The sequence below is a fragment of the Cupressus sempervirens genome, chromosome 1, assembly GCF_028749045.1.
Source record: "Cupressus sempervirens isolate cs-2001-9-10 chromosome 1, ASM2874904v1, whole genome shotgun sequence".
Lineage (NCBI taxonomy): Eukaryota > Viridiplantae > Streptophyta > Pinopsida > Cupressales > Cupressaceae > Cupressus > Cupressus sempervirens.
The window spans coordinates 52,397,496-52,417,189 of NC_143118.1; the positions used below are offsets into that span (position 1 = coordinate 52,397,496).

General features: G+C 35.4%; 1 protein-coding gene across 4 annotated transcripts in view; it reads right to left on the reverse strand.

Annotated features, from left to right (window-relative positions):
- The window catches only part of LOC149576126 (BTB/POZ domain-containing protein At1g67900-like), a 106,948-nt gene extending 87,609 nt beyond the window's left edge, over window positions 1-19,339 (reverse strand). For 2 of the 4 annotated variants that reach the window (XM_089816392.1, XM_089816388.1), the window contains exon 1: window positions 18,940-19,339. In XM_089816392.1, the coding sequence (XP_089672518.1) occupies window positions 18,940-18,998 (59 nt within the window). In that variant the 5' untranslated portion in view covers window positions 18,999-19,339. The remainder of the gene's footprint in view (window positions 1-18,939) is intronic. The other 2 variants (XM_089816400.1, XM_089816396.1) reach the window with 1 other exon arrangement.
- Between the last annotated feature and the right edge of the window lie 355 nt (window positions 19,340-19,694).

Here is a 19,694-nt window from a genome sequence, read left to right on the forward strand (position 1 = left end):
AGCGGGAGACTTGGTCTATCTCAAGCTCTAGCCATACAGGCAGTCCTCATTGAAGGCAAAAGGGAAAGAAAAACTAAAGCCACAATTTTATGGCCCTTATCATGTAGCTCATCGCATCGGTGAAGTTGCCTATGAGTTGGAATGTCTAGAGGGAAGTCGCATTCATAACATTTTTCATGTCTCCTACCTAAAGAAAGTTGTGGGACAGAAGATCACGATAACTGTAGACCTTCCGCTGCTCAATGAAGGGAAGCTCATATTGGAACCGATCGAGATCATTGATGTAGGTGAGAAGACCTTGTGGAACCATACTTTGAAGGAATACTAGGTACACTGGAAACACTTGTCATTGGACAACGCAACTTGGGAAGGTGAACACATTTTGCAGCATTTGGCATTGCATTTTCTTGAGGACAAGCAAAGTTTGGGACGGGAGGACTATAATGTTCTTGTCATAAAAAATATATTTACTTTAACCTTTGTTAATGGGCTGATTGGTTTAGTGTATCTCGGACCCATTTTTTATTTAATTGTTTTCGTAGGTAGGTGTGGTCATTCGCTATCTTTGTACACCCTTGAAAAGGTTTCCCTGACGAGTATTTAAGCATGGCATGTAGGTAGTAGTTGGTATGCGATTTGGATTATTTCTTTGTACTATGAATTCCTATTGGAGTTTTGAATTTTTGGATTGTTTGTCATTTCGGGAGTGAAAGATCTTCCCTATTTGTCTCTTGTAGTTTTGGTGGGATTCAACCCTCACCCTATTCCATCACTGTATTTTTTGACTCAGATCTGGTAAATTAGAATATCATTATTGTTTACAAGCTATATAATTTCTGATATATATTGTGTTCAAGCTACTTTAACAACTATTATTGTCTGTGTTTGAGCAAGAGCGCATTCGTCTACATCTAGTTTCAAAACCATCACCATACACCCTCTCCTCAGCCACCACATGGCCGCCACCCTTCGGTGCAGCCCCTCCATAATCACCGCACAACCTCTTGCACTAACCATACGACCTTCTGCACTAATTGTGCGGCCTCCCAAGGCCATACCGTACGGCCTTCCTACAAGCATTGTATTGTTGTTCTCCCATCACCGTACGTTAAACTCTCCGCCCCTCAGCCACTTCATACCTGTCTTGTGCCTACCGTATGGCCTATTCCAGCCACCCCGTACGGCTACTAGGACTAGTATACGCATTATTTTGGTTTCTGGTATTCGTCAAACTCACACACGGGCAACCCAATAAGTGGATCGAACTTCAGATCATTACAGTTGTGAATTTAATTAAAGTTTTAGGTGAGTAAAAGAGCCAAGTATTGTATTTTTTTTTTGTTCTTTACCTTCCAAATATAATGTTAAAATTTATGCTATAGAAGAAGCCAAGGATTTCACTAAAATAACGATAGATGATTTACATGGTACTTTAACAACTTATGAGATGAGATTGGCAGGTGATATAGAAAGAAAAAGGGAAGTTTCTTTCAAAACAACTAGGAAGGTAAAGGATGAAAGTTCACAATCAAAAGATGTAGAAGAACGATTGGCAAACCTAGTTTAAAAGTTTAAAAGGTTTGGTAAACACAAAGGAAAATCACATATAAAATGTTTTAATTGTAGTAAAAGTGGTCATTTTCCTGCTAAGTGTCCTAACTCTAATAGTGATAAGGGTGTAAGAAGAAACAATTTTCTCACAAGTTGAAAACATTTGCAATGAAAAAGAAAAATTAGTGCGTTAAGAATGATAGTACTTGTAAATTTTCAGTATTGCTGCAATTGTACTAAGCACTGCCATTGTATTTGGTATGTGTGTTCCAAGGGCATCTCTCCTCATATAAATAAGCATAAGCCATTAATAGATTCTATTTGATAATTAATAATTATATATTTGTGTTTGCTATCATATGAGATAATTTAATATAATAATAATACATATAACCATAGTTATATGTATTATTATTATATTAAATTATCTCATATAATAACAAACACAAATATATAATTATACCTCATGATATATATATATATATATAAGATAAAGACATCCGAATTGACTAAAACTTTAACAGCAGATCAAATTGATGGTGGTTCTAGCAGTGATTCAGGAGATGAAGTCAATTTTGAAGCAGATTTAGTATGTGCACTAGAAGAAACCAGCAGGTTGAAAAAGAATTGGCATCAGTCTCAAAAGGTAATGCAGATTTCTCAAAGAATGTTGATGCTAAAATTGAGATTACTACTAATTTGAAAGTTGAAATTGAAGAAACTAAAAGGAAGTTAGAAGTAGTAAGTTTTGAACTTGGTCTTATACATGAAAATTGCTCTAACTTAGAAAGTGAGATAGTTGGCTTAGGAAATGAAGTCAAAAAACTAAAAGTTTAGAAATTCTAAATGCTATGGTGCCTCAACAGTGAGACACTAGCATCAAATAAGGATTAGGTTTAGATAAGGCAGAAAGTTCAAATAGTGCAAAAGGTAAAACAAATTATGTTGAAGCTAAGAAGCGGTTTCCTAGAAGAAGGTTCAGTTTTGTAAGTCCAATCCCTTTTGATGCATTGAGAAATTTCTACTTGGTTTGTTTTGAATGTTAGAATGGTGGACATTCTGCAAGACTGTCAATTGAGTTTTGTTGATTCAGGGAACAGGTTATTTGAGAAGGAAACAAAGGTTTGGAGAAAGAAAAAGAACAAATCTCTTGTTGTCACAGCATTGCATACTACAAAAGAGAATATGTGAATTGTTGATAGTGATTGTTCAAACCACATGACAAGTGATAAAGTAAAGTTTTCTACATTTACAGAATGGAATGGTGATCGAGTAAAATTTGGAGACAAATATTCAGTACCAATACGAGGTAAAGGTTCCTTTGAGTATCAATGGTATGCTAGAAGCAAACAATGTCAGTTATGTGTATGGTTTAAAGTAAAATTTACTAAGTGTTAGTCAATTGTGTGATGATGGATATTCTATAAATTTCAATGCTGAAGGATGTGAGATTAGGAAACTTGATTCTGGAAAGGTTATTGACATGTCGAAAGCAATGTTAACGATTTGAGAGAAGTAAAAGATTGTAATTGTTTGTTGAGTCAAATTGATGAAAGTTGGCTTTGGCATAGGAGATTAGGACATATAATCTGGTAAAAATCAATTCTCTAGAATCATTAAGAAATATGCCCAAGATTGTGAAACCTAAAACTATTGTGTGCAAAGAATGTCAACAAAGAAAGAAAACTAGAATAAGATTTAAACCAAAAGAATCTTCAAGTCTACCAACCCCTTGAGTTGATTCACACAGATCTTTGTGGACCAACCAAAACAAAAGGTTTAAAAAAAGAAAATATTTCATGGTTTTTGTAGACGATTATTCTGGAATGATATGGGTGACATTCTTAAAAGAAAAGTCAGAAGCTTTTGAAAAGTTTACAATTTTTAGGGCTGTGGTTGAAAAAGAAACTGATTATGAAATTGAATACCTTAGATCTGATAGAGGTGGCAAATTTTTATACTTATGTGATCTATGCAAAATTGTGGATGTGTATTAAGTAGCTTCTATTTATCTCAACTATTGTGTATTTGATGTTAATTGATTAAAAGATGCATGAAAAATTCTTTAAATCCTTAAAAATCTTTGAATTTCATGGATTTTTTTATTTTTCGAGTCCTTGTCAAGTCCGGTCGCCTCGTCCGAGTATAAGCCCAATTTTCACTTTCTGAATCAGAGGCGAGTCTGTGTCCCATAACTATGCCTTATATGGTCTTAAATAGGCACCTACAGTTTGGTCTTCCCGGTTTGATCAACATCTCTTATAGCAAGGTTTTCAGAAAGGTAATGTAGGAAGTAATCTATGTTGAGTTTGGTAGCTGTGATAGAGATCATTCTTTTTGGACTTGCTCTATTGCTTCCATCAAAGCTCTACAATCTTCTACTTTCCTTTCTCTTTGCGATTACATTTCTGTATCACTTCATTTCCTTTTCTATCGATTGCTGGTAAAATCAATTATGACTTGGGACTTCATATATGTTGGCATCATGCACTTCATATCCTCGCTGGCCGTGCATTGCATATGTTGGCATTGTGTGCTTGCATATCCTCGTTGGTCTAGCATCGTACATGTATCATTTCTTTCGCCGACAATTTTCTTACTTGGTTGGGCTCAAGTTGTTTGTCAGATATATCTTCTTCACTGGTCATTTTCTTTTGCATCTTCAGATCCCTTGAAGGTGAACCGACTCCTCCTCACTGCCCAAATAAGACAAAGTACAAGTGTCGTCAAAAATTTAATGATGCTATCAGTTGCTTTATCATCGACTGTTGTCTAGTCATATATTGAGCACTCGGCTTGCTGACTGGGCTCCTCTCATACACATCTTTGATCTCAATGATTTAATTATTCTTGAAGTTGACCATTTCTTGGTAATGTCACTTCATTTCATTATATAGGGTGTTGCATATTCCCATGGGTGGAAAACATCTGATACATTATTTGTGCCTTGAAGGCTATATTTTCTGCATCAATAATTTTACTATGACAAGTAGCCGAAAGCGGTGACATCTGGGCTTATCATAGAAGACTGCAGATACATGTGCAGAAAGTAGGAGGACCTGAGATCTACTCTTTTCTTATATGAATTATTGTGATAGCATCTTCAATTATTTCTATGTGGTTTCACTTTACCTACAGAGCATCACTGTTAGTTCCTTCAGTATAGTTCGAGTTATCTGCGAAGCTTCATTGTTGGTAATGTCTGTGTGGTGAGTTTTCTACAGAGCAATCATTATTAGGATGAAAATCCTTCTGTGGTCTTTATCAGCTCTGGATGTTCATTATCTGACATTATTAGTGGCATCCTTCATGATTGTATTCTTCATTGTTGAGAAGCATGCATATGTGAAGGCTTTGTAATCGTAGAAAGTAAAAGAATCCTCTGTATGACAAAGAGAAGAGATTCAACTTATGATTATTACAGTTCTGTACATCAGCTTATATAAGTTCTGTAACTATGTCAGCTCCTTTATGCTGAACAAAAAAGATTCTGTCTTGCCACATTAGATATACAAAGATGAAAGTCTTTACAAATTGGAGCCAGCTGATTTTGACATGATAAAAGACGAATTGGAAAATAAAAGTTTATTCTAACCGCAGGGATGTTCAAAAGTTTCAACAAAAACTAATTAAGAAAACAGTTGATGTCAGTTTGAAGATGGTCTAACTGGTCCAGCTGCGTTTATTAGTTCGAATCTTTTGAAAGCCTTTATTCATTTAGGAATTGAGAATGGAGCAGTGAGATAGTGAGTGAACAAAAACAATGTTCTGTGAATTGTCTGAGACTTTATAAAGTGGAGAATATTTGAAATAAAACTATTGCATAGAGTTTTATCAGTGACAGATAAAAGGAAGATTTGATCTCGGGTGTTTGACTGAAGCAGTCTACTATGAATTGACATGAAGTGCAGAGTGCAGATCATTCAGTGAGCATTTTTTCTTCAAATTTGGTTCAGGTAAATTGCATGAAGAGTTGAAAGTTAAATTCAGTCTATACAAACTGTTGAAAGGCAATCTTGGTTTCTTATAACTCATTCACTTCAGATTTCTTCTACATAACAAAATTATTGAAGTTGCTCACACTTTAAGATTTCTTCTACATAAGAGAAGTATTAAACTTGCCTACACTTTCAGATATTGCTATATATGTGCTTGGCTAGGTTGGTTCTGTATTGTAAGAGAAGTTGTATTTGAAGAGAATTCATCAAGCATGTCAGTATTTAATCCTTTTATATCTGCATACACAAACAAATGCAATTAATGTATAAAGATGCAGACATATACTTATCTGTTATTTGTTTCTTGTAACTGAGTTGTCACTCAGATTGTTTGAGAGAAAAGTTATTGCTTAAGAGGTACTGAGTAGGTGCTCATATATAAAGGAGTTGTCTCTCTAAGACAGGGATTTGATGATCCTATAGGTTGGAACCCTCAAAGTTGTAATTGACTCAAATTTGTGAGGATAAATTAGGACAGCAGATCATAGCAGCATCCATTTCTCACTAAGGTTTTTCTCCCGCACTGGGTTTCCATATCACTTTCTTGTGCCTTGTTTCTTGTAATTGTTATATGGTTTCTTGATGCTGCTTTTATATTCTGTTTTGAACAAATCAACTTGAAGCAACTACTTAAAGTTTGAATTAATTTGAAAAATTGAAGTTATTCACTACTAATTCACCAAACCCCGCCCCCCTTAGTAGAGGATCTGTGTTCTTCATTACTTTCTAGATTTAAAGAGTTCAAAACTCAAGTTGAGAACATGTATGAAAGTGAGACCAAAGTTTTAAGATCAGATAATGGAGGGCAATATGCTTTTGGAGTGTATATTGAAGCAGGGATCAAGAGAGAGTTTTGTGTTCCATATAACCCACAACAAAATGGAGTTGCAGACAGAAAGAATAGATCCCTATTCAAGGCAGCAAAAACTATGAGTCATGGTCAAAATCTGCAAACCTTTCTTTGGGCAGAAGCTTGCAAAGCAACTGTTTATGTCTAAAATCGAAGTCTTTATCAAATTTTGAAAAATATGACTCCTGAAGAGGCCTTCACAGGTATTAAACCTGAAGTCAGTCATTTTAGAAATTTTGGGAGTCCTAATTATATTCATGTGCTTAAAGATAAAAGATCCAAGTTAGAACCCTCAAGCAAGAAAGGAATTTAAATTAGCTACAATGAGTCTTCCAAGGCCTACAGGATCTACATACAGGACAGAAATAGATTGAAATTAGCAGGGATGTAACATTTGAAGAAGTAGCATTCAAAAGACAAAAAGGGAACTTCCATGGAGACAGATAGAGAAAAACAAAAGACATCTCAAGATGTGCACATTGATGCTCCTGATTCTCCTTTTGAGATTCAGAGTCTACTGAATTAGAAGAATCTATTGATCTAGTTGATCCCATAGAATCAACCAACGGACAAAGCAATGTTTCTTTAGATAGAAAGAGAGCTTTGTCAGCTAGAGATACCATGCAAGAGGCTGGAAAGTATGTTGCTCCTTGTGGCACCTTTAGAGAAAGCAAGAAACCACATAAGTTTCTAGGTTATGTTGCAATAATGAGTCAAATCATTTAGTCAAATCAGCAAGTATGGAGAGATACTATGACAGAAGTATATCAATCTATCATCAAGAATGATGTTGTTCCTAGGCCTAAAGAAAAATTAGTTGTATCTTCTAAGTGGATGTTCAAAATAAAGTATGCAACTGATGGGAGTAATGAAAAGTATAAAGCAAGATTTGTGGCAAGAGGTTTCTCCCAAAAGGAAGATATAGATTGTGAGAAGACATTTTCACCTGTAGCTCGGTATACTTCTATCAGGACTATCATTCATATTGCAGCAATTAGAGGCTCAAAATTACATCAAATGGATGTAAAATTGTATATTAATTGTGTGACTGAAGAAGGGGTGTTTATTGAACAACTATATATTTTTGTGATTCATGGGAAGGAATCTCATGTATGCAGATTGAAAAAGGCCTTGTAAGGCCTTAAATAAGAATTGTGTGCATGGTATGAAAGGATTGATCAATAATTAATGAGTTTGGCATTCTCCAAGAATGATGTTGATCCAAATCTTTCATTCAAGGTAGTTGATGCTAAAGCTTTAATTTTAGTTCTTTATGTTTATGATTTATTTCTCAAAAGAACATATGATGTCATTGTCAAATGAAAGAAAGATTTAGCTTCTAAGTTTGAGATGAAGGATCTCGGTCTTATGTATTACTTTCTAGGACAAAAAGTGTGGAAAAGGCCTAATAAGATTGTTTTGAGTCAAGGAGAATACTCTATAAGCATTTTGAAGAGATTTGGTATGCTAAATTGCACGTCCATGTCAACTCTTGTGTAAACAAATTTGAAAAACTTGAATGAATGTGCAACCAGCTCAGACTCAGTAGATCCCACCATGTAGAGACAATTGATTGGATAGTTGATGTATCTAATAAATGCTAGACCAGATATTTGTTATGTTGTAAACACTCTCGATCAATTCATATGTGAGCCTAGACACATTCATTTTGTTGCAGCAAAGCATATATTGAGACATTTGCATGGTACAATGGGAAATGATTTGAAATATACTTCTATTGAAGATCTGAGATTTCAAGGTTACTCTGATGCTGATTGGGTTGGGAGTGTAACTGACCGGAAGCACTCCTGGTGGTTATTTCAACTTAGAATCTGCCATGATTTCTTGGTGTTGGAGGAAACAGTCATGTGTGGCTCAAAGTAGTGCAGAAGTTGAATAAATTGCAGCTTGTGTGGCAGCTTGAGAAGTAGTGTGGCATTGAAAGCTTCTTCCAGGATTATTTAAGAAGACTTTGGAACCAACTATGATTCATTGTTATAATCAAAGTTATGTAATATTTTCTATTCATCCAATATTTTACGATAGGAAAAACATGTTGAGATTAAATATCATTGTTTAAAAGATATGGTTCAAAAGAAAGCAATTGAACAAAGTACATTTGTACTAATGAGAAGACAGTTGGCATCCTCACCTAGCCACTTTCCGAAGTGAAGTTTCCATATTTTCGAGATAAACTTGGTATAGTGGAGAATGATGCTCTTGCTGAGAGAGTCTCAACATCAGTGATTCTTGCTACTTGCTAATAATGCTGTAAAGTTTTACTAAGTTTATATCAGATTTACGAATATGTTTACAATTTCAGTATATTACTTACTGATGACTGATCTATTTGCAGGTTCAAACTTCAATTGCAATGGATCTGATTTACTTCAGAATCTTTGTATTTATACTACAGTGATACAATAGAAATAGGCTCCAAATTATGATGCTTATATTCCTTCAGATATGCTTCGGCATTTATTGATTTCAACGCCTAGCAAGATCGGGCTGATTGTGTATATATATCAAAGAAGGGAATGGGAGTGAATGGGGATGTCTCCGAATGGAGACATGACCATTCACCACCATACCCTTTCGATAGTTGTTAATTATATAACAAATGTTAATCACCGATCGATGGCTGTATTAGTGTCAATTCAATCACAGCCCGAGTATTATAACTTGTAGATTGATATTATTTAAACAAATAAGGGTCAGTTTATATCAATCGTCACATGGAACTGAGATATGATCTCAAATGGAAATATATATGTACACCAAGGTTTTGATGCAGTGATAATTATATGCAGAACACAGTTCAATTTCATATATAAATGCAAAAAATATTGGTATATACACATATGTATATATTCTCCTATTATCAATCACGGAGATTGTCTAACCGAAGCTACATACTTAACACTCCCTCTTAGCGAGGGAAGACGGAGTATATATATGTCAACAAGTTCACCTTATTTGAAAAGAGCGATATCACCTAACTCGTGATACCAAAGGATATAATATGCTTAAGAACATCAAGTCAGCTGATATTCTTCTTATATGTATATCTGAGTTATGGTATGTGCCCTGACATCAAGTCTCACAATGTCTACCATAAGAGGTCATGGTATATCCATAGAAATTACGTCTCGTAATATCTATTATCTACCATGATAAGAAACATAATGATCTTCAACTGATATCAAGTCTCATGATATCTATCAATATGTCCAATTAACTATCATGACATGTCTATGAATATCAAGTCTCATGATATTCATCATGATAGTAATCTAATCATTATAAAGTCATCACCTTATAATGTTAGAGTCAACAATTCATTATTGAAAATTGTCACCTTTCAATAATATACATAGGATAGACCCATAAATCATAGAGTCACACATATGATAGAAGAGTTTACACTTAAAACATCTTTATATATATTAATACAAATTTTGAGACTTAATCTCAGAAACTGACATTTCAACCATACCAAGTTTTTTTCTGAAGTGATCAACTTTCACTTTGGGAAGAGGCTTGGTAAGAATGTTTGTTGTTTGATCTCTAGTATTAATATACTCGAACTGGATTACCTTCCTTTCCACCATGTCTCTTATGTAATGGTAAGGAATCTCTATATGCTTTGATCTATCATGAAATATCAAATACACAGATAATTTGATGCAACTTTGATTATCACAGTGAATGATGGTAGGATTCAAAGGCTCACCAAATAGTCCTACAAAAAGTTTTCGAAGCCACACTACTTCACTTGCTACCATTACGACTGCAATGTGTTCTACTTCAGTTGAACTTTGAGCTACTGAAGATTGCTTCTTGCAAATCCATGAGATCATAGTTGATCACAAACTAAAACAACATCTTGATGTGCTTTTCTAGTCAATCACACTTCTGGCCCAATTAGAATCCGAGTATCCATGCAGTTCCAAACTGGTATTCTCATATCTAAGTCCATACCAAATAGTACCCTGAAAGTACCTCAATATAAGCTTCACAACAACAAGATGTATCTCTCGAGGTTCACACATGAACTGGCTCAAGGCATTCTTGGCATAGCAGATATTTGGTTGAGTACTCACAAGATACATCAGAGATCTAATCATCTGCCTATATAGAATGGGATCTATAAGTTTGGACTCGATTGTTGCTTATTTTAGTTTATGCAAATTGGTTTCCATAGGTGTTGACATAGGTCGACAATTCCACATTCCAAACCTTTTCAAAATATCAATAGTGTACCTTCCTTGATTTAGGAAGATGCTCCCTGACTTCTGTCGAACTTCCAATCCAAGGAAGTAATGAAGACTCCCTAAATCCTTCATATCAAATTCAAAAGCCAATTCTTTCTTACACTGATTAATGAGGTGTTCTCTTGTAATAAGGGCATCGACATAAAGGATCGATATCAACATATCACCATTAGTTACTTTAAACTAAAGATTTGGATCAGCATCATTCTTGGAGAATCCAAGAGCCAATAGATATTTATCAATCCTTTCACACCAAGCTCAGGAAGCCTGTTTATGTCCATATAGAGCTTTCTTCAATTTACAAACATAAGAAGTTGCATCATGAATCACAAAACCTTTTGATTGCTCTAAATATACTTCTTCCCCAATGGTTCCATTTAGAAAGGCAATTTTCACATCCATTTGATGAATTTTCCAACCTTTGGCAGCTGCAACGACTATTACTGCTCTAACTAAGGTATATCTAGCCACTGGTGCAAAAGTTTCTTCATAATCAATTCCTTCTTTTTGAGAGAATCCTCTAGCTACAAATCATGTTTTATGTTTTTTAGTGCTACCATCTGCAGCATGTTTTACTTTGAAGAGCCACTTGGATGAAACAACAACTTTCCATTTTGATCTAGGAACTATATCCCAAACATTATTCTTCAAAAAAGATTGATATTCTTCTGTCATAACATCTTTCCAAACTTGATGCTTGATAGATTTAGAAACATCTACAGGTTCAAAGTCAAGAATCTGACACATTAAAGCATTAGATGTTAATTTGTGAGGTCTTTTTCTTTCTCTAAATGTCCCTTTAGGTGCGGCAAATTGATCTCCTTCCTCTATTATCTTCCTTGCCCAAAGTGGCCTCTTAGAATTAGTTTCAAGATTCTCTTCTTGAATCTCGGGAGGAGTCTCATATTCACTTGTAATCTCTTTTGGGTACTCCCTTTGAATCTCAAGAGCAAGAACCCCTTCTATAATTTCAAGCGTGTCATAAATCTCTATTTCATTTGAATCGTTTGCCCTTTTCAAAGCAATGTCTTCTTCAAATATAACATCTCTACTGAGTTCTAATTGTTTTTATCCAGGTATGCATACTCTATAACCCTTTGCAGTTTCACTATAACCAATAAGGATTCCTTTCCTTCTAGTAGGTTCTAATTTTTTCCTTTTCTCTTTAGGTACATAGATGTAAACAGGGCAGCCAAATATCCTCAAATGGCTAATGTCTAGTTTTACACATGAAAAGGCTTCTTCAGGAGTTTTCTTGTCCAAATGTGAGTGAGGGCATCTGTTCTGAATGTATATAACTGTATTAAATGCTTCAGTCCAAAATGACATACTCAAGTTTTGATCATATATCATGGCCATAGAAGCTTCTACAATAGTCCTATTTTTCCTCTAAGCAACCCCTTTCTATTGAGGGTTATAGGGAACTGTGAACTCCGTCTTAATCCTAGCATTTGTACAAAATTCTTTAAATATTTCAGAAGTGTATTCTCTTCCATTATCTATTCTTAGAATTTTAATTTTCTTTCCTGAGGAGTTTCAGTGAGAGCTTTGAATTCTTTAAGCTTTCTAAACATCTCTTCTGATTCCTTGCACTTAAGGAAGTATATCCATGTCTCCCTAGAGAAGTCATAGACAAAGATTACATATTACAAAAATCCTCCTAAGGATGCTATTGACATGGGTCCAGATAGGTCAAAGTGTACTAATTCTAACACATCTTTAGTTTTACTCAAACTATTAGGAAATGAACTTTTGATGTTTTTCCCCAAGGTACAACCTTTACAAGACACATTATGAGATTGACTTAATTTAGGTAGTCCAGTTACTAATTTTCTCATAGAGGTTAGGGCACGAAAGTTGATATGGCCTAATCTTTGATGCCAAATTTCATTTGAATCTGAGGTCTCATAAATAAGAGCTTGGTTTGATTTAGTGCAAAGTTCATATAACATCCTTGTCTCATACCTATAGTTTGAGCCCTCTTTATAGTTGAATTCTTTGCCCATGCTAGTACTTTACCTTCCATAAATGTAACTGTATATCCATCATCTTCAAGGGCTGATATAGATATTAAGTTTCTTTTAATACCTGGTATGTATAGTATTCCAAAGAGTTAAATAGAGTTTCTTGATTTCAATTTGATAGTGCGAGTCCCAATCCCTTCATGGAATGTACAGAATCATCCCTGATTGTAACTTTTTCATCTGTTTCTACTTGCATGCTCTCTAGATTCTCTCGGTATCCTATGATGTGCCTTGAAGATCCACTATCAATTATCCAAGTGTTGGATTTGTTTGACATTTGACTAGACAATGCTGAGTAGAAGGCAAACTTCTTAGGATCTTGATCTATATTTGGCTTATCAATTTTGGCAAATGAGGCTTGAAGTTTTGATCGATCAGGGCAATTTAATGCATAATGCCCATATTGATCACATCTGAAGCACTGGATTTTAGATGGGTCTTTCTTTTGTTTGGATGATCCCTTTCCATGAAAAATCCTTTTTCTTTTGATGTTCTTGCCCTTCTTATGAGAGTTGGTGTTAATAACATGAATGTCTTCATCTATAGGCTTTTTTTTTTTCCTTTAGTCATTTGTCTCGACTCCTCTTGAAGATAATCAAATCTTAATCAATCCAATTTTGGAAATTTAAATCTCGCACTTATCCCATGTACAAATGGTTCCCATGAATTTGGTAGACCTCCTAATGCTATTAGGGATAGCTCTTGACTGTCAATTTCGTATCCAACTGATGACAATTGATCTCTTAATCTATGATTCCCATGAAAAATGCATTAGCGATTCTCCTTTATTCATGCTTATATGATTCTTTTGTCTCTTAAGGGCAAGTCTTCTGCCAATTTTATTTACTACAAATGCATTTTTGAGGGCTTTAAACATGAGGTATGTTGTTTCATGTTTCGCTGCTATAGGTACTATATGATCTTGAACTGCATCTACTATCATTTTCATGGCCTTCTCATTGTTTTCAATCCATTGAGTTTTCTTTGGATCATCTTTTGGTTCTTCCTTTTCTTCTTTCACAAAAGATTCTAATTTGTTCTCTTTTAGCAATATTACTATTCAGAGTTTCCATGATGCAAAGTTATCAGCATTTGCAAGACAGTCTTCAAATCTTATCATGTGACATTTTAAAAGAATAATATGTGATTGTAATTCAAAGTGTAAATCTGATGTCTCAATCTTAATATGATCTTTCCTTAACAAGGCTCCGATACCATGTAAAGTTTTACTAAGTTTATATCAGATTTACAAATATGTCTAAATTTCAGTATATTACTGACTGATGACTATTCTATTTGCAGGTTCAAACTTCAATTGCAATGGATCTGATTTACTTCAGAATCTTTGTATTTTTACTACAGTGATACAATAGAAATAGGCTCCAAATTATGATGCTTATATTCCTTCAATATGCTTTGGCATTTATTGATTTCAATGCCTAGCAAGATCGGGCTGATTGTGTATATATATATCAAAGAAGGCAATGGGAGTGAATGGGCATGTCTCTGAATGGAGACATGACCATTCACCGCCATATCTTTTCAATAGTTGTTTATACATAAAAAATGTTAATCACCAATCCACAGCTGTATTAGTGTCCATTCAATCACGGCTTGAGTATTATAACTTGCAGATCGATATTGTTTAAACAAATAAGGATCGATTTATATTGATCATCACATGGAACTGAGTTATGATCTCAAATGGAAATATATATATATATATATATATATATATATACACCACAGTTTCGATGCAATGATCATTGCCAGTGCCAACACTAGCTACATTCAAGATGGATATCAAGTCACAACCAGAACCACTGCAATATCCACAATGGACTGCTAGGGCCAGACCCCCTCCCACTCCCATAGTTTTTACTAAAGCTACTGGGAAAGGGAATAGGGAGATGTAGACTAGTTTCATACTGTGCTTGACATTTGTATTTTCTTATCCTTCTAGTTTGCTTCAGAGTTCAGAATCTTTGACTATGAGTGTCAGCCATGAGGATGCGATTTTGTTACATACTGCATTTATATATATCTAGATCAGTTTGTTTGGTTTGTTTACTCATTTACTGATTCATTAGATGCATCTCCTTATTGAATTTGGCAAAAAAAAATGCATTTCTAATTAAATTTAAGTCATCTTTAGATGCATCTCTCCAATATTTGTCGAGATCTTTTTTTGTTTTTTGGCCTCACCAATTAGTGGCAGAGAACAAGATTTTCAACTATGGTTGAGAGCATTCTATGTTCTAATTGTTAAGCATCTGCAGATTCTTTCTCTCAAGTTGGAGGGTTTTCCAGGGTAGCTTCTGTATTTTGTGTTTTGTACTTTCTGCTCTTTGTGTTTTGCTATTTTTGTTATAAAGTCACCAACTCTTACCCCATGTCCCCATGCAGCTGCTTATGTACAATTTCCACTTAAATTTAAGCAGCCGGCCATGCAAATATTAAGTTACTAGGAAATGATATATTTGAATTTTCCCCTATTTTTAATGAGCAGCTACTCCTAAATAAGCTTTGAAATAAACACATAGCGGAGCGGGGAGGGCCGAAAATAAGCAGCAACTGCTTATTATTGAGAAAATTGATATGTGGCTGCACAAATTTTTCTCTCCTTTTATTTTCCTTCATTTTTCTCTCCTTTTATTTTCCTTCATTTTTCTCTACAAAAGTTTTTAGTAACAATTATTATTAAGAATTTCATTTAAGAATGCCATTTTAGACGACTTCTTTAAAATAAGCAACAATGTTTAAAATTCATGGGGCTGCCAGCTACACAAATTGATGCTCAAAAAGTTGAGCAATGGCTGCTAGCTAAAATAAGCTGAGGTTGCTCATGGAGACCTGCCCTTAACTTCCCCGAGTTGGGTGCTTAAAAAGGAGGGAAAATGTGTAGCTTTGGTTTCTACAAGAGCCTTATATCTTTATAGAATAAAACTTGGGATAGTGGTAAGATATGCCAAATATGCCTTCCTAGATAAGCTTTTGTTGAATTGTTTTCATTGAGTGTTCACGGGTGCACAAGTGTTGTTAGATTGCAGACAAAGGAGTGCAGGAAGTGTACTGCATTGCAATCTTGCATGAAGAAATTAACTGAATCTCTTCCTGAAGAAGTTTTTATCACACAAGGGTTTCCTACATAAATATTGTGTGTTCTCATGAAGTTTGATGTATTCTTCCATCGCTGATTTCCATTCCTAAATCTATTAATGGTATTCCACAATTAAGTACACTTAATTGAATGTTTTTCCATGAACAAGCAACACTTAATTTCCGACTGCAAAGTTATGTAGTACTTAACCTTTCTTCCCAACAAGTAAAAAGTAGGAAAATGGTGTTTTTCTTAGAGAGGTTGAAGTAGGAACTAGGAAATAGAAGGTTCAAGTAAGAGATTCACTTAAAATTATGTAAAAGCAAGATGGGTGACAAAGAGAATAGATGCCAAAAATACGCTAAACAAACAGTTAAATAGGCGACTGTAGTCCTGAACCTCCTGAATCCCATTAAATAGAGCTGATGTGGGTTATGGATGCATATCTTCTTGGTATTATGTCCATGAAATTGTTCTCATCTGAAAAAGAGCAGGAAAGTTTTGAGTTCCAAGGATGATTTTGTAGCTTTTCTATCCACACTATCAGTAGATGAATCATTTAACGTTGAATTTTGTGCCGAATTGGAATGAGAATAATTGGACCCTTCTACGATCCTTATGTTCTCCATCCCAAGAGAAAAACTGACAACATGATGAATTAATGTTTAGACCATGGTAACTAAAATAATTTCTCTCTCAATTAAAATGACTCCCGTAAGTCTGGTGAGGCGTCCCCAGATGGTTGTTGAAGAGAATCCAAGAATTTGACCTAACAAATGAAATATTGTTCTTTTCTATGCAAGTGATCTTGGTGGTTGCGGCTTCAAGGCTACTACTACAACAATATTGTTCGTGCCTCCTTTTGGTATACTCTTTCGATCTTTCAGAAAGAAACTACCAAAAGAATGGTCGCACTGTGGTTATTGGTATCAAACTGACTCTAGTTCTCCAGCATGACTTCGAGTCCATTTATGAGAAAATTGTGTTCAAGTGGCAACAGTCTAAAACAATTGTATCATTAAAACCGTACCTTCGGTAGTAGTTACCATAGGAGATGTGGCAACTATGGAGACATTAACATCAAAATATAGTACTTATTTAACCAGCAACTCTTAAATAGTAACTGTACCAGCAATGATAAAATATTCCAAAGCACAGTATTGCTCTGTCATATGGTACCAGAATTCTTGCCTATCATCTGCACCAGCAATTATTATCCCAAAAACAAATTGTAGCTTACGCACTTGATCATTTTAATTTGGGCAACAGTTCCTAAATCTGCTGACGAGCAGTTCTGGTGTTATCAATGTTAGCGGATAAGTTTCCTCATGAACGAGCAACTGACAAAGTTCGCAAACGTGATTTAGAATTAGGCTCTTATGCTCTATATTCTTTCAATTATACTTTTCATTCCTTCCATATAATAATAATAACATATGGAAACTTCTTGACCTGCATATTTGCATCGTAACTATTTGTTGATGGAACATTAAATAGACAAAGTTAGGAGTTGTTACCTATATAATGCTGCGACATAATTTTATCCGTACAAAGTGACAGCAGCGGTTTGCCAAACTAAGTGCTGAATATCTCCCCAATGCTCCATACTCTTGAGTTTGATTTCATTTCCCTCATGATTGCATATTTCTTCACTGATAAACGTGCCTAACAAAGAACGTTGCCATAAGAACGCGCACTGCGAGAAAAAGATAATGCTAAAAGCATTATGTACAGGAGATGGGATTCCCAAAACAATCATGACCTGCAACTATAAGTTATAATAAATAGCTAAACAGCTTGTGGCCACGTTGATACAATTCAATAGACGTCCACTTGTGAGTAGGTAAGAATCCAAAAAGAGACTCTTTTGGACATTTCAGCTTTATTGGATCCTGCAGTGAGACCCCTTCTAAGATGGTTTTCCTTTTGTGCTTCACTTCCAATGTTTTAGATTATATCTGCATTTCTTCGATGAGTCATTAAAGACGCCATCTTTCAAATGAATCCTTTTTTGTTGCTGCCGAAGTAAATCTCCGTCATGGCAAAGTTATCTCGAATGCAACCTAGATCTTTGTTTTTGGTACGGCGGGAGGCAGCGCTCGACTATTAGTTGATCGGTTTTTTTATCTTTTATGGATCAGGAAGGTCTGAATCCTGACACGGAGGAGTGAACAATCAGCCGCAAGAAAAACTAAGTCCTGAAAGCAGCTACGGTAAAGCCCTTTCTTAACTTACTCCACTAATATAAAGAGGCTACAAAGATATCCTGGATCTACCAAATTGTACGAGTCCTAGCACTCGGAAGATACCTCAGAAAGGGAAGGATTATTTCGAACAGATAATTTAAACGTACTGAAGAAAATGGAAAAATAAGATTCTATACGACGTTTATATAAATTTAACTTTTCCTGTTTCAGATCATATCAATCTGCATGAACCACCCTTATTTTGTGTCTAACGTTGGCGTCTCAGCGTGCTAAAGGACAGAAAATATTTCTGCATAAACAAAAAAACTAGCGCAACCGCAATTGCATCCATCGCAATTAAAGAATCGCCGCGCCTAAATCTTTTTTATGAGAAACAACCAACCTTTAGAAAGTTGTCAGAATTATTAGACAACGAAAAAGGAATTGCGTTTGAAAACGCCTAAACTACATGTCCTACATTAGAAAACTTGAGAATACAAATACGGCAACGAATCACCTCAAAATTTGTCCAAACGCACGGTGCATGTTAATAATTATCATTTCCTCGTATTTTCGGAAATGCAGCAATCCGTATATCTCAAAAAATACTATTTGAGTTCAAGCATGTGGTGCGCCTCAAAAACAAACACAGCCAAATCAATTCTGATGCCGCCGTTAACATAAATACTTAAAAATTTTCCACAAATACAACAACATCACCGTTAAATAGAAACCTAAAATGCTTCAGATCTCTTCACTCGCCCGGCAAACTCGTACTATCGTCATCCCGCATCAACATTTCGAAAACACAAAGATTTTCTCAAGCAGCGAACTTAAATACATACAGAAACACTTCCACAAATTCAACAACACCAGCTGATAAATAACAACACAAGCCTACCATCACTACTCACTCTTCTTCAAAACTCAAAACATCCAAAGTCATTTCCTCGTACCTGACACCATCTTCAGTGTAAAAGGTGTCCGGCTTCGATCCAAGCTTCATGAACTTCATGCTTGCAACCAGAAATATCTCCTCCTCGTCAACTCTCCCCCATTACAAATGCTTCAAATTCTTCTTTAATACTTCAAATATTCCATCGCCTCCAAATTTCTCGGAAATGCGAGCGATTCTCATCAGCTTGTATTTTTGGGCGCAACGGCAGCAGCAAAACTCGTGGCACAGCCAAAATTCACCCTTGAATTCTTTGCTAAATTCAAAATTCTCATCTAGTTTTAAATGAGTATAATGCGAAGCCGTTAACATTTCTAGTTCCTATAAAATCATTTTGGTTGTGTACAGCCTTGAAAACGCCAAACCGCCTTTAGTGATCTCGAAACCGCTTGTTGCTAAGGGACGGATTTTGGTTGAGCGGTTTTGGCAAATTTGTTGTTTAATGAAGAGTAACAGAATGGACTGGTGTTAGATTGTAACTAGCAGCTTAACTAGAGGTGGGTCAACTTAACTAGAGGTGGGTAAATGTAGGCCCCAGTTTTGTCGGGAGCCCAACAGACCGGGACGCCCAGATAGGTACATGCTGTCTACGCCTTGCCGGAATTATCGCCGCAAAACTTTTGGCCGGTTTTGTTTTCTCACCTTTGTCTTTTACTTCAGGGCGTGGTCCCATGGAGAGGCTTCTGTTCTTGCCTTATGGTCCCATGAATAAAATCTAGAATTTGGCTTAACCATCTGGTAGGTATAGTGCTTTCT